General features: G+C 46.8%; 1 protein-coding gene across 1 annotated transcript in view; it reads right to left on the reverse strand.

Annotated features, from left to right (window-relative positions):
• The window catches only part of Rpn9 (regulatory particle non-ATPase 9), a 56,417-nt gene that overhangs the window by 34,439 nt on the left and 5,703 nt on the right, over positions 1-16,275 (reverse strand). The window contains exons 3-6 of the mRNA XM_077638137.1: positions 14,587-14,621; positions 10,573-10,628; positions 5,241-5,284; positions 1,900-1,986 (exon numbers count right to left, since the gene is read on the reverse strand). Of these exons, the coding sequence (XP_077494263.1) occupies positions 1,900-1,986; positions 5,241-5,284; positions 10,573-10,628; positions 14,587-14,621 (222 nt within the window). The remainder of the gene's footprint in view (positions 1-1,899; positions 1,987-5,240; positions 5,285-10,572; positions 10,629-14,586; positions 14,622-16,275) is intronic.

Raw genomic sequence — 16,275 nt, forward strand, 5'->3', positions numbered from 1 at the left:
GAGCCAGAGGCATAAAAATTTGTGCCCTCATAATTGTCTCAACATTACCTTCTTGTTTAGGTAACAAGCAATGCTTTAACAACACACTAACTTCATTGGGCAGTTTTAATATAGCCTATGCAGGCGTAGAGTGCACTAAAAATAGCATGCTTCGTAGTGCGCATACACCAAACACTATTTCAAATCGAGCCATACCGTACGCTCGCGTCACGCACGCTATTTCCCAAGTTTAGCGTGTATGTCTCTTGATTACACTAAAATACTGTTTCCAACACGGTAGTGCGCTTCGAAGAATGGAGTGAATTTGTCGTTGTTTGTGTGTTTTTCAGTATGTTCACTGGCCATAAATGGGGCATCAGGCTTTTGCTTTGTGTGATCTGGGCTATAGTAAAACATATGAGCAATAAAGTCGAGGTATTTTTTTTATTTAGAGCGATAGTTCTGCCGGTCATAGGCTTAAAAGAGAAGCATTGGTTTGTTGACAGAAGTTGTTGCTGCTCTGAAAAGCAGATGGCGCCGCTATGCTGCAGCATCCAAATTAATCCAATCCAGTACCTCTAAGTCTCCTTTTGCATACTCTGGACTAAGAGTGCACATGTGACAAACAGCGTAACGTCCCACAAAATGCTTGCGTTTAGAGTACATACTCAATTCTAAATCTGCTTATTGTTGTTGAGGAACAGTGCACATGGCAGTCATGAATGTGGAGGGGAAGCATCACTGCAGATTCGAATTCTATCCGACATTAGCAGGCATTCTCAACCTACTTTTTACCTCGCGGTGGTGTAGCTCTGCATTTAGCTCGCGAGTCAGCTTGCAAGTTAGTTCTGAGGCGTCAATGGGCATGCATCAAGATTTTTTTAGCTCATCCCTTTTATTTATTTGCTGCAGAAAAAATAAAAACCTAACAGCGGCATCTCGTGTTTCTTGCATTGTCTGCATAAAAGGAAAGAAAAACGTAAATTACCGTCTGCACAACCGTCCGATCACAGCACCAACTTACATACAGCAATGTTGCAGACGGCAAGTTAGCACGGTGTCTTGGTCCAGCGCGGTACGGAGCGCGCATTGTGGCGTGAGTGAGTGCATGCTACAAATTTTTCTCTCTGTTCCTTTTTACCCTCAAGATCAATGTAAAACGCTGTGTTATGCGAACAAAAGGTAGCTGTCGTTCATTTACCATCGGTGAAGTCAACTGGATAAATAAAGCAGCTTTCATATTACCCCTTTAGAGTGGAATCTGATGTGCAACCAAACTTGCGGCTGAATGTTTCTTCTGTCGCATTGGTCGCGTTCCACTTCTCGGCAAAGAGCAAAAGCACCGCTGGACGTTTCGCTGCGGCAACCGCAACGTGGTGACATCCTGCCGCCATTCACACTCGCAACCGAACTGACGCCTGCTTCCGGTGTTTCGACCAATCAGAGTGGCCGCTTGCCGCTGCGGTAGATTATGGTTTGGTTTGGTTTATGGGGGTTTAACGTTTCATAGTGACTCAGGCTGTGAGAGACGCCGTAGTGAAGGGCTCCGGAAATTTCGACCACCTGGGGTTCTTTAACGTGCACTGACATCGCACAGCACACGGGCCTCTAGAATTTCACCTCCATCGAAATTCGACCGCCGCGGCTGGGATCGAACCTGCGTCTTTCGGGCTAGCAGCCAAGCACTACAGCCACCACGGCAGCTGCGGTAAATTATGACGCTTTTTATTATGACGCAAACTCTGAATACGGCCCCTAGTTTGAGATTCCCGGGACTACACATATCACGTTGCTGCAAACAGCACCAACTGCCATGCCACTTTGACACCACATGGCGCCAATGTTGCGCCCTGAGTTGTGCATAAGGCGACCACTAGAGGACAATCCGTTTCTTAGGAAGGCAAGAGAAAGAGCCCCTACCTTGACGCTGGTCATGTCGCTGGCAGCCAGCTTGTTTTGGCCATAGAGCACATTGCACAGGACAACGGCTTCCGGCTCAGCCTTCACCTGCGCAAGTACAACACAGGGCATCACGCAACAGTTCCACTCCAGGCCTGCAATTCTTTCTGGTTTTGCATTATCAGATCAGAGCCACTGTAATCACCAAAACAGCCGAGCCAACATAACTCCAGCTGAGAACAGAATTAATCAGCAGTTTGAACAGCCTCAAACTCCCCCAGCAAATTATACCTTTCAAAACCTGAGCCAAGCTTTCTCATATGTAACGTCACCACAATGTGACAATCAGCTGGTTCTAGATGGGGTTCTAGCATGCAAATATCGTATTTCATAGCGTAATGAACCAACACTTTTTTTTCACAAAAGTAAAAAATCAGTTTGGGGAAGGGTTCATTAAGGGAAAAAAAGAAAAAGTTGATATATTTTTCTATAACAGCCAACGTTTCACATTGTGCACTCTCGGGCTCTGCATTGCACATCGTCGTCTTCAACTTCGATCTGCGGAGAGAGCAGATCAGATGAGCTTAACCTCGATCAGAGCTTAATCTGCGTCTAATATCATTGCCAGACGTGCCGATAAACCAGCAAAGCAAAACCATGAGCCAGTCAAGCTAAACACATACTTTTGCACGTCTCCTCGATTCAATTATGTTAAACCGTGCCATTTTGTTAGTTTGCTCCTGTCATACACTTAGAAGTATCGTATTTACTCACGTAACGAACTCGCTCACATAATTAACCCACTCCACACTTTTGTCATTGACAGTTTAGTATTTTTAACTTTGCGTTCAAAACGTGCACCTGGCATTCGGGCCAGTGTTCAGCATGATCGCTTTTACCTCGCTGAGATTGTTCAGTGTGCCGTCGACTATCACGAAATCTTCGGATCGCGCTGCGACACAGCGAGCACCTATTTGAAGCTTTTGGTGATCATGAACAGAAGGGCAGGTGGGCAAGCAGGCAGGGACACCTACACTCCCAGCTAATCACTCAGTGTTGTAATGATTGCCATGTAAGCCCAAGCTCATGATCAGCTGTGCTTGCCGCTTCAAGGCAGATTTCTCCAGTGTAGTCTATGGACTCCTTAGCCGCACCCAATTCCTTGTTTCCATGCCGGTTGCACTGTGGCAATCCACACAGCTTGGCGCCTTTTAGACTGAAAGTTCTACTTCACAACCAAATTTCCAAAGCCGGGCCATCGCTGAAGCCTTCACCTTGAATAAATAAATGAATGAATGAATAAGCAAAATAAATTTTGCCACGACTGGGGTTCAAACCCACGGCGGCACATACAGATCAGCTTCAGTGGCCGCTGGATGAGAGCACTATGCTATTGCCGCAGCCAATCACGCTTTGTGTTAGTGGTGAATGCCAGTCTGGCTGCACAAAAGTATTCGCGTCAGTTTAGAAAATACCAACTCTTAACTAACCGGTTTTCATTAACAGTCCGAAAAGGGGCTGTGATGGTAAACAGTACCCCTGTAACATGGCACTCCTCAAAGCTCCTCATCCAGCACCATCATCATCAGTCTGACTGTGCCCACTGCAGAACACTACCATAGCTCGAACGTGAAACAGTCATTAAACTTCAGCACCCATCACAGTGACTGTAGTGAGAGTTTTTAAATCGAACTATTTTATCGTTCATTCAGCGCAGAAATTTGTTTCATCTTACTTCCTTCATAAAATAATTACCAAGAGCTAAATTTCTGAAAGCTTCTCCCAACAGCAGAAGCAGCAGCAGATTTTGTTTACCACCTGGGCCACCATGTGCACCTGTTGTTCCTGCTACAATTTCACCACCTCTGTCCAAAAGGTAAAAAACTTTTTTATAATTTTATGGTGTCTTTAAACATTCTTAGCAGTTTAGATATTTCCTTTTCTTGCTTTTAGCTGTCCAAGGTAAATGGTGCTGCAATTTCGGGTTCTCAAAGACTGCTCCTTCGGACTTCAAAGGCCTACGGTAAGTCACATGGCCTCCAAGGCCCTTAGCGGCAGAGGCGAGACCACTTGAGCAGTGTAAATCTGTGTTGTTCACCTTCGAACCAGAGGACCTGATTCCCAAAGGCCTTTGCACTGCCCTCCGACATGGGCTGGCTGCCCAAGCTGCCTCGTGCCAAGCAGCTCCCTCACATTTCCTCAATGTGCGTCACCTCAGGCGGACCACAGGTTGCTGCTGCAGGCAGAGTGTCCACGCAAGCTCTGTGCAGTTACTGTGCTTGCACGAACACAATGCAAGAGGAGAGTCTCAGCCTTTAGAAAACGAAGAGAAATTATTACGACCATAATGAAGGCTCGGACTGCACAGAGCAAGGAAATGGTTTATAAGGGTTTCAACGTCCCAAAGCGACTCAGGCTATGAGCAACGCCGTTGTGAAGGGTTCCGGAAATTTCGACCACCTGGGGTTCTTTAACGTGCACTGACATCGCACAGTACACAGGCCTCTAGAATTTCGACCGCCGCGGCCGGGTTCGAACCTGCGTCTTTCGGGTCAGCAGCCGAGAGCCATAACCACTCAGCCACCGCGGCGGCAGAGCAAGAAAATGCTCTGCGAGATCATGTGTGGGCACATTTTAAGCCAGGCAGCCGAAAGAAATGCGGAAAATTATTTTTCAGCAGGACACCCTACCGTTTTATAAAAAAATTATAAATTGTGGGGTTTAACATCTCAAAGCAACACCTGGGCTATGCGGGATGCTATAGTGGATGGCTTCTGATTAATTTCAGCCCTCTGGGTTTCTTCATGATAGCTTTGATATGGCTTCAGTGAGCGTTTTTGTCTTGCTTGTTTTGCAAGCAAGAGTGCTTTAAAGTGCCTGAAATGTCCCAATCTGTTCACATAATGACTCCATATCACAGAAATAAATCAAAAGAACTATAACCGAGGCCCCAAGAACCACTGTTAAGTGACAAAGTGGACGTACAAGGAGCCACCATTGCAAAATTAATCTGAGGTGAGAATTTTTCTTATGTGGATTCACGGTCTGCTTCTTTAAAAATACCCGAAAAATTTGAAATTATGGCCCCATTTGATAGTAACTAGCGCCTGAAAGAGACACGGCCCTGAAGTCACCACACAACTCCTCAAAGCTCAGCTCATGAGCTTGGTAGGTGAGGTTGCTGCACCTGCAGCAGTAAAAAAAAAAAAAAAAAGAAATCTGCACTGCAACTGTAACTTGGTTGGAAATATAATGCGAGGTGTGTTATGAAGCAGCTAATGTGATGAAACAACCTGCGCTATATTTGTACAAGAAGGAGTAGCCTGTACAAAACATAATGCTGAGCATAGAAAGGTCCCTACCTTTTCTTTGGTCTTGGTGATGAATGCCAGTCGCTGCTCAACGTCTGCAAAGAAAAACAAACAAGTAGTTAAAAAATAGAGTAAAAGAAGCTGATGCCAGCTTGATGGCCTACGAAGTTTGTTGGGCACTTTAGCAATGCTTCCAGCTGTCAGCTTAACCCATTCACTTACAAAGACGGCAATTTACTATCCTCACTTTAAAATGTTCACTTTAAATGCGCATCAACAGATGGCACCACACGCTTGGCTGCTAATTTTGGAATATTAGTTTACACGCCAGAAAACATTAGTTCCTCAATAGTTTCGAAAATATAATGTAGGAAAAAAAGATATTATTTTCTCGCCGCTTCTTTCAAACATGACTACGGTGTCACACTGAAATTCACACACTGCTTTTCGGCAGCGAAGGGGATGTGGACTGCAAATACCCTGAACTTTTAGATGATACTGAAAGCAGTATCTTGAAAATCCAAAAGCTTTCAAGGAAATATTCTTCAATGTGACCGACTTGGCTGTTTAAATCAGCGACATATTCCATGAAAAAAAAGTGAGTGACAAAGAATGTGCTGCACTTAGCGGAAGTTTATCTTGTCAAAAAGAGTGTTTACGTGGCTTTGTTGCTCCAATGCGAGCACTGGACGCCAGCTTGTAGCTCCATTCCAAATGAATCTAGAGGCTTGCCAGAGGCTCCACTTCGATCGCCAAATGCCTCCAAATTATGGCACAGCACAAAAGATCACACAGATGTGTTTAGTGCACAAAGCCTGGCAGAAAACAGCAAAAGCTGTCGTGAGTGTGACAAGTTCCACTTCACATGGCAGACAGTTTCAAGATTTTTCATAAAGTAGAAAAATTTTACAAGCTGTACATTTTTAATTGTCTTGGGAGATGAATAAAATGATTCCCACATGCGGCTTTCAAGCTTGAGTCACTACTATTTCTGCCCAGCAACCTAAGTCGTTCCTGTGCCCTCGTGGACAGACCGCGGACGCGAATGGGTTAATGAGTTGTGCCTGTGTCTATCCTATTTCAAGTTGGCTGTGAAGTCTAGATTTCAAGTGAAATGTTAAATAGCAGGCAATCAATGCTCTCGGCTGAGCCAGTCCCGTCACAATCAGATTAGTGACACTATGCTAGCATGACGTCTGCCGCAATGTGACCCCTTGCCGGAACACTCTGTTCTCCAGCTCCGCTACACATTTTAGTGCACTAGCACTAAGGCTTCCAACCCCGAAAAAACCCATTGCTCGTTTGTCTGAAGCCAGCTAGACCTGCAAAAATAAAACAGATATGGCCCCAACTGGGATTCGAACCGACGGCAGCGCGAAAAGATTACCTTCGCTGGCCACTGCACAAGAGTAATGTGCTATCACTGCAGCCGGTTAGCTTTAGTGTTTAACTGCAGCTCTCTGTCATCTTCATAAACCTCTATCTGTGTACAATGGATCCAGAACACACCGCTATTGCAATACCCTCCAAAGGTCCCCATCACAGATTTCGCCGATGTTTGCTGGAAGCCTGACCTTGAAACACTAGACTCAAACTGAAAGCGAAACGAAACGCAACATGCTAGCGCACATACTTTGCATTTGGCCAAGTAAGCTAAATCAGCTGTTTTTTGTCATGTTTTTCACTCATTAGAAAGGTCAAAACTGAAAGACAACAGTGTAGCTACTCATACAAAGGGGCCAAGCCAATTACATCACTGAGCTAAAGTGCACGACTTTTTCTGAATCAATAATAAATAACAAAACCAGAGTTCAAGGTGAGAAGAAGGGAGGACCCCTTTTCCGGGACACCATCAGCCTTTGTGGAAAGTGACCATGAAAGGAGGCACCTTCTATCTCGACCACATTAGGCAGTGCTGGGAACAATGCAGATCATGGTAGCAATACTGGACACGTAATGAAAAGTAACGTGGACCGTGCCTCTACATGGGAAAACCTAGCAGGCTGAAGACAAGGAAGCCCTAGAAGGCTCTGAACCCATGGGAAACAGTTTGATAAGGTGCACTGCTCAGCTGATTGGGACTTTAAACAGCATGTGTCCACATCATCATCACCATCATCAGCCTGACTACGCCCACTGCAGGACGAAGGCCTCTCCCATATCTCTCCATTTAATGCTGCCCTGTACCAGCTGTAGCAACCTTATCACCGCAAACTTCTTAAAGGGACAGCGAGGAGAACTCGAATCAAATTTTTTTTTGTTAGCAAAATCTGATAGTTCTGCATTTCATGGCTTTGTTGCCGCTTGTCCGGGACCGAAAGATGCATTTATTTCAAAGAAATTTGGATTCAAAGTTGAAAAAGGTTTTCCCGCTGCTCCGATTCAAACTCGGGCACTCTTATGACGTCACGGCATCCTCTTATGACGTCATAGGACGGAGTGACGTGAAACGTGACGTAAACGCAGACTCCGTGATTTCTGGCGGCTAGCGGTGCGGTCTAGCAGCAGCCGAAATGAAAGCTACCGCCGCCGCACGTTGAAGGCATCTATCGGGGGTCGCTACCATCGCTTCATTTACGTTTGCACCAGCGTCTTGCCAGCGTTACAATGGATCCCATTCCCGAACCCGACAACGAAGTTCTCGCAGACTCCAGCCTGCATTTCAATAACCTCAGCCCCACAGGCGTGCAATGCTTTTGAGGGAGCACGGTTAACTTAGGCGCTGGCGGGTCACTTCCCCCTTCCTCAGTGAGCAGCCGTTGCTAAATAAATATCGTAAACTCAGTGCGGGGAGTTGCGAGGGGCGAGGAAAAAAAAAGGTCGGCGCGGCGCACCCATCGGAGGCTGGCCGAGGCTTTAGAGCCAATGGATTGTGATTCCTTGAACGGCGCTGTTGCACGGTGCAGCAGGCGGCTTCGAAGAGGTTTCACAGGGTTGCAAGGGCCAGGTTATATACTTTTTTGCCACAAAAAGCGGATGGATGCTCAAGGGCGCTCGCGTTTAAAGTTGGCAACTTGAAAGTAAAGCCACCACACGACGCTTCAACGGGTTCCGCGCATTTCCGGAGGTACGGGGTCCACTGGATCGGGCTCTCTCGCTGTCACAAAATTCGGCGCATGTTCAAAAAAAACCGGCACTGCGCCTTAGCAATCGCGCCTGCGCGTGGTAAAGTAAAACAAAAAAAACAGCGGGGAAGAACCCCGGAGCGCACGGTGCTTTTCACTCAGCTCACCGTCGGGGCGCCAAAGTAAGCAGACACACGCGGCGTAGATTCTTCTCGAATGTTGGAGAAGTTTTTGCTTGTCGTTGACGGAAAGGGGGTAACTTTGTGTGCACCAAAGTGATACCCTCCCCCTTTCGCTCCGGCACCGATGACTCAGCGTGCCGCGAATGACCTAGATTGTTCTAGAAGGTGGTTTCCACGCTTGACCAATGGGGTCGTGCGCCCGGCGCAAGAAAGAGAAGGAGTTGGTGTCGTTAAAGCTGCATGAATGTGCGCGAAGAACAAACAGACGCGGTCCGCACCTATAAATGAGGGGCTGCAACTGCCGTCTGTTAGCAAGAGCCGCCGTTCAAGCTTCCGAGAAGCGCGCCCGCTCGCAGCCAAGGACGGACCAGCGAGGCAACGTGCGCCAGTCAGCGGATCGGCCCCGTCGTGCTCCTGAAGTCGTCAAACTGTCGCAGTGCCCGGTGAAAAAATTGTGTTTTGTTTATTTGTCTCTCCGTGTGTTAGTGCACTTTAGGTGCAAAGACTTTGGCGAATTGTTTCTCTCTCTATTTTGACTTTGCATGAGTTGCATTGCATTTGTGAATCACTTTGTATGTGCTCGCACGAGTGAAAGTGCAATCCTCTGTATCGTCTCTTCGCTATACAAACTTTGTTTTGTTTTGTGAACCTTTGACTCCGACCCATTCTCTGGCTTGGGAACGGCGAAAGCTGGGCACCAAACGACCAACCCCCTTGTCACTTGGTAGCTGGTCTCCGGCTGAGTTTGCCACGCCGAGTCGAGGGCATCTCCTTTGTGACCGTGACCGAGGCCGCTACCCCACCACGCTCTAAGGGTGTCTGGGAATGCACGCAAAAGTGCGCGAAGTGGTGACACTTGCCCACTTGCATGTACCTTCAGGTGTGTACTGTGAATGGATTAAATTAGCCGAGAGCTAGAATAGAACAGCTCCGCCCAACTGCCGAAGCTATTGAATGGAGCCGCCAACAAGCGAGTTGGAGGAGAGCGGAGTCACGGTCTCTGCAGGTTCCAAATCTCTTTTTCTTAACTGCCTTGTATCTTGTCTCCCGTCCCTAATAAATGATTTCCGTTAAGTAGTTTGAAGTTGACTGGCACAGCCGGGAACGTTTCGCCGGGCAAGCGTACGAAGACCCAAGTGCTCTTTATGCTGCTAACTGCCTTATACGAAACACCGACCATCGTGCCACCATAGTTTTTCGCCGACCGTGGCGATCACCTGACCAGTCTTACCTGGCTCCTCGAAAGGTTAACTAAAACTTGAAGTGGCATTTGGAGTTCCTCTGCTGTTCGGCGCTTGTAAATCGAGGCGCGTCAAAAACAAAACCACGGGGCATGCAAAGGTCACAGACGCGAAGCGCCATAACAAACCGAAACTCTCCTGACCGCCTGTGGCGCCGCCAAGCATCGGCTTTCTTTGCTTCCAACATTCACGTTGTCTTTTGTCTATCTTCCTTGTGTAATAAAAGTGCACCATCGGTTTCAATACAAAACTTACTTCAATATTGAACCACGCAACCTTCCTTTGCCAGCCTCGGAGATTCGTGGCGCCCATGTAGGAAGGAAAATTCCTCCAAGGTGGCATCTCTTGTCCTATGACGTCACCACGCTTGTACTTGCGAGATTGGCCTGTGGCGGCGACACCTGTATTTTGGTTCTTGCTATTGTCTACCTTACAAGAGCTTTGTTTTCAGTAAGGGTGGCGTTTTTGTGATCAGGAGCTGGTATTCTATCGATACAAGCCAACTTCAATTTCTCCTCAGTGTCCCTTTAATCTCATCTGCCCACCTAACTTTCTGCCGGCCCCTGCTATGCTTGCCTTCTCTTCGAATGCACTCTGTTAGCCTCAAAAAAACATCAGTTACCTTGAATTTGCATTACATGCCCTGCCCAAGCCCATTTCTTCTTGATTTCCATTAGGATGTTCCCTGAGTTTGTTCCCTGACCCACACTGCTCTTTCATTTTTCTTTTCACAGCTCGCTGCGCAGTCAACTTAAAGCACCCCAAGAAAAAGTATAAAGCACAGGTCAAGTGAGGCCAACACCAAAGAATGCAAATCCCAATGAGGATACGGAGGGGAACCTAAGCAACCGGGAATCTGCTTCTGCCTGCAAAGAGGCGAGGGAGGTAACCTCACCTGGGATGCTGTGCGACACCTGGGCTACAATCTCCACCAGAGACAGCGGCTTCATCCTGCACACAGACACACATGGGCACCACCCGGTTCAATCTCTCACTGCCATGTTTCACCACAGATTCTCCCTTTGGCGTCTGGTATGATACTGGGAACGTCTACATCAAATTTCACCACCCACCCGACATTACTTGTGTGCGAAACATTAGTACAAAATCGGAAGAAAGCTTTGAGGAAAGACAGCAAAAATACCTCCCACTAATCAAGCAACCCCATGATGACCACTACTGACACACCACTCATGGTATGCACTAGTATTTGCCCGATTCATATCAAACTGACCCCATTCCCTTTGTGGATAATTCTGTCACTTGGGTTTAGCGAACACTTGCTGACTTTGCCTAGCGACTTCAATTTCCTGCCACTCTCTTTTCTCCTTCATCTTTTTATCCTCTCACTCCTTTCCCTCCATGCAGGGTAGCAAACTGGTTGTTCCTTGGGCTGATCGCCCTGCCTTTCCTCTTCCTCCTCTGTCCCTTAAGCAAATGCAACCCTTCACACGGAGTCCAGTCATTCTACCGGGGCAGTCGCTTAGGATCTTGAACACTCCTGCAGATGGTACCAAGGCAGACAATTGGCAGGACAACACTGCTTTTAGGGGGCTCCAAAGCAACAGTAGGCCAACACCAAGACTGCCTTTGAGAGAGGAAGAGGCCATTTTCATCCGTAGCTATGTTAGTTTGCTCGCTTTTATCCGTGCTCCTCCTGCTTTGCAAAAATGGCAAAAGCCACCCCAACACCCATGGCCCAGCGTGTGGCATACACCACTTTTGCTCCCAACCGGACATAATATGTCAACGTGCGGGCAACCAGTGTTGTAGGCGTTACCGAAAAAAGTAACTAAATACGCCACTCGTACAGCTAAACAAAGTACCGCTCATTACTTTGCCGTTATTTCAAGACCATAAATTTTAATTAGAGCGTCTTGACCTTAAGAACTCACGACAAAAATTTTACGTCAGGCATATTTCACATAAAACTCCTAGCCCAAACAACGATTTTATGAGAAATCCTGATTTAACAAGAATACTTTGCACACATGTGCAGGAGCTTAGCAATTTTATAGTGGCCTAAAGTTGCCTGCAGCGCTACATGTGATGGTTTCTAACTCTGTGGCATATGTGACATTAAACACGAAATGACACTTCATCATCAATTCTAACTTCACAAAGAAAACATGGCTGAACTCTCAACAAATTTACAGTAATTCTGAAAAATGTGATGTTCCAAAATGTTCAGCATGCATGCACTCTAGTGTGTTGCGTTTGTGAGTGGTTTGGGAAGGGGTGGTAGCTGAAGGCAAGTGTGTGAATGCGTGTTCGTGCCCGCGTTTCGTGTTTATGGCTATTCTGTCTTCTTTCTTTAGTTGGGTGTGTCGTCAAGGGCAGGTGTTTTCTGCCATTCATGCGAGCCACAACAAGGGCCGTCGAGAGCACCTGTACATTTTGTATATTTAAAACATCACTTTAGGTGCTCTGCGCTTTTTTCTCAAAAAAGGGGGCAGAGTGGGGGACAGCTGGAACAAAAAGTAACTATAGTAACGCAACACCTCAAGTTACCAAAAAATGCTAACGTGAATAAGATGCAAGCGTCAATAAAATTAAGTTTTCTGGTGCACATGTGAGGTACCCCCTTCACTATAATAACTCACACAGACGAGTTTTCATACTCGGCAACCGTTTAATACAACATGGTCGTTTATACAGTTCAATGAAAAAGTGCTGAAGTAACAACAACAATGTCAACTACAAAACAGAGACCTTCCTAGTTGGGACGCGGACAGGGCCAGGAAAGGGCGAGGGGAGAAAGAGCTTCAGTGTGTGTGTGTGAGCGTGTGAAAAGGACAGTCAACGGGGCAGCCAGTGCACAATGAAAAGTCGTTGGAAGAAGACGTGCGTAATCTCGTATGTTGAATATACCCACTGTTTTTGTTATCGTTCTTCAGTCTTGTCCATGTGTGATTTATCCGTTGTTAATCAAACCCAAAATTTTGAAGTGAGTTAATTTAGTAACATCAACACTGTTGTTTTGTGGGAAATAGCGGCCCGATTAGCAATCGCTTCCAAGCTTGACGAACATCTGTGAACAGCTGTCAAGTGTATGGATTGATATGGCCGTGCTTTAGAAATCCGTGTGAAGTTAGCGGGGGTCTGAAAAAAGTGAGAAATGGTTTGCCTCCGCCAAAAACTCAGTATTGTGCAAACGCTTCGAAATCTTGACTGTCCATCCACATTTAAGGACTTTCCGGTCTTATTTTGGGGGTGGGCCACCAAAATTTCGAGGGTGGGCCAAGTCCCCGGCCATGACACCAGCCAACTACCACCTGCCAGAAGCATGCCTGTGAGGAGGACTGTGATGTATGGTGTCCAAGTAGGCAGGAGCGACACAGATATAAAGCCCCACTTTATAACCAAGCCTCATGGACGTTCCTGCCTGGCCTTTAGGAGTAGAGCTGAAATTTGGGCGAATTGGTAAGCATTCGTGGTGGGTGAAGAGCGCAACAAAGGCGGGACAGAGGCAAGACAAGCGCTGACTAGCAACTGAGTTTATGGAAGAACGAAAAGTGGCAATATATAGTGAACATAAACAATAAAATAGAAAAAAACAGAAAAAACAACAAAAGGTGGTAAACAACCTATGTCATGCGCAAGTCCAGATATTGAATTTCCTTGTCACTTAATGTCACAGAAGGATTGCTGATGCACTTTTCTGCCAGATTATGATGATTTCTCGGGTCACCTTGTTCTTATGGTAAAACAGCACTGCTGTCTTCTTGTACAGCGGTTCGCATTCGCATTTTTTGCAGCGAAAATTTGTCCCAGGAGCCGCGTCATCCTTTTCTGGTTTTCTCTTTTTTTTTTCGTGTTTACAACTAGCGCAATGAGCGGCAACATGGCAAAGGGGGTCATTTTTTCTTGCGCATTTGTGCTCCATTAACCTCTTATTCAGGCATCTGCCTGTTTGCCCAACATAGGTGGCACCGCACTTGAAGGGTATCTGGTATACCACGTTTTCCTTGCAGTCAACGGAGGGTGACACATGTCGAACCTGGCAACCGACCTTTTTTGTTTGTTGTCCCTGCGAGACTTGTTTGCGCGCAGATAAGGCGTGGCTTTTCGTTTTTCAATAAACTCAGTAGCTAGCCAGCGCTTGTCTTGCCTCTGTCCCGCCTTTGTTGCGCTGTTCACCCACCGTGATTGCTATTGGAGTAGCACCTCTGACTCGGGCCTTGGTGGATTCGATTCCCACCTCAATGTTGGTAGCCCGAGTTGCCAGCTCCGGCCAATTCCTGCCAGAAGGCTTCTGATACATGTCCCCCAAATCCAGTTCCGGGTGAGTTCGATTCCCATTTCAAAGTTGGTAGCCAGAGTTTGCAGACTCTGCCACTCGGTTAAGTAACAGCGATTAAAATTAAGTGACAGCGATGAAAAATTTTATAAACCAGGTTAGGCCTAGTGACGGAGTGCTTTTGCACCTAAATTTCGAGGGGAAGGGGGTGGGCTTGCCCCCCCCACCTCGCTAAGTGCCTGACCATGTGTTGCGTGTGCTCCCTTTACTTTATGTCCATGACCCAAGTTCTACACTTCACTCACGTAACTTTCATAAATATAACCATTGAGTCATTTCAGTTTGCAATGACAATTTCGCATACCTGACATATTCAAAATAAGGAAAAGTAAGTGCCCGGTATATGGCAGAAATGAAATAACTTGTCGGTGCTAGTCAGTGAATAAAAGAAGCGCAGAAACTGCCACAAATAACAATTTTCAAGTGCACAGAGTGCACTTAAGCAAGAGAAATGCGCTATAAAAGACAGGGACGAGAAGAGCACAAGGACGGGCGCACAGAGTGTACGGTTATATAGTGCGTGTGAATTCTTCCCAACCCTTGACAGCACAACTGCGGCGCCAATTCATGTGCAAAATGAAAAGAGAAAAGCAAAGACCAGGCACTCACTTGTTCTCAAAATCTGATATGAAGTTGTCGTAGAGCTGAAAGAAAAAAAAGAGAAAATACCAATGTGAGAAACAGGTGCCAAAGCACAATCTACTGTAGGCACCTTCATCACCACTGAATGAGCAGAGGATGGAAGGAACTTTCATTTCACCATTATTCCACTGGCAGCACAAAACACCTTGACTGCAACTAGAAAGCATGTCTTCAGACACAACTCATTGCAACAACTAAGTCCCGAGAAAAGTGCTCTCAAAGTTGTCACCCTCCCTCAGTGAAAAGGAACCCACCCCTGTCCCCACCCCTACGCCAAAATCCCTAGTTCAAGTACCGCCAGCTGGCCATAGACAGCAGCACATGCTCGAGAGCGCCCACAGTGAAGCAGATGGCACTGCATGTTGCAATACCAGGCTCTTACACCACCGTGCTTAGGAAGTGAAAGTGAAACTCGAGATAAAGCTTGCGAAGAAAAGATCCACATACGTGTTCCGTAATTACCAACCACGTTCAAAGATCACTCAGTGTTTGCTGTCCTGCACTGTTCTGCAGAGTGCAATACACAAACAGAAGAAAGAAAGAATAAGGTGCAGATTGAGTGGTCTAGACGTGCCCTGTTTCTTTCTCACTGCACTTGTTCCGTGTACTTAGTGGAGAACATCAACAATGATGGGGTTTTAGCCTTCCCACTGCTGTGACAATACAATCATGCCGCTGCTAACAGGCATGCAACTGAGAGGGCAGAGGTACAGATGCCATCAAACTTACCCAAGTGGCACACACCGCAGTGGACATCACTGACACCTACTGCTGGCCTCTGGTCTACAGATAGCTCGCATGTAAAGATGTTCTTAGAGACTCGGCTTGTTGTTTCACCTTCCACTGGACCCCAGTTGACGTGCAGTTTTTAGTGTGCTAGCACTAAAAACCCCAGTCCCAGATTTCGCCAATACTTGTCTGTCTGACGCCTCTGGCAGGTAGCTTACAACCCGATGAACAGTTGCCACCTGCCCACCGAGTTGTGGGAAACCTGCCAGCAGGCTTTACAGCCAACTGTGCGAAAAACTTTATGGCAAAACACTCAGGGTGACAAGTGGTTTTTCAAACCCGCAGCGGCACGAACAGATCAGCTTTGCTGGTCACCACATTAGAACTCATCGTCGCTGCTGCCGAACGCCTCGCGTGTTTAACTGCCAGTCTCTCGTGCTATCATTCGGACGTCGCCGTGTTCATCAACTTCCATCCGTGTGCATGGATCCAGAACACACCGCTATCGCACTGCCCTCTTAAACCGAGCCTCTAACCTAAGCTGAAGTGAAAACCAAAATCCGAGCATACCTACTTTATATTTGCCGTAACCGCGCTAAATCGTCTGTCATTTTTTTTTTTAATGTGTTAGAATTAGAACCCCTGTGACTACAAAAAGTGTCTCGCGTTGGCAGCATGTAGAGCTGCGGGGAAGAAGAGGCAAAGAGGGTACGAGAAAGGAGGGAGGAAGAGGGCAGGAGGAAAGTGGAGAGGGGGAGTTGGCAGGAGGCAACAGGCAGGGGAAACCATGGTCGCTAATCAATCAGAGTTGAGGGGTGTAGAGAGTAGCAAGGGCGTCCAGTGTGGCGCACGGCGATAGATAGGCTGTATCACACCACGCGCCACCATCAGGGAGTAAATGCTAACGCCTACTCTTCCGCATTAATT

The sequence above is a fragment of the Amblyomma americanum genome, chromosome 9 (genome assembly GCF_052857255.1).
Source record: "Amblyomma americanum isolate KBUSLIRL-KWMA chromosome 9, ASM5285725v1, whole genome shotgun sequence".
Classification (NCBI taxonomy): domain Eukaryota; kingdom Metazoa; phylum Arthropoda; class Arachnida; order Ixodida; family Ixodidae; genus Amblyomma; species Amblyomma americanum.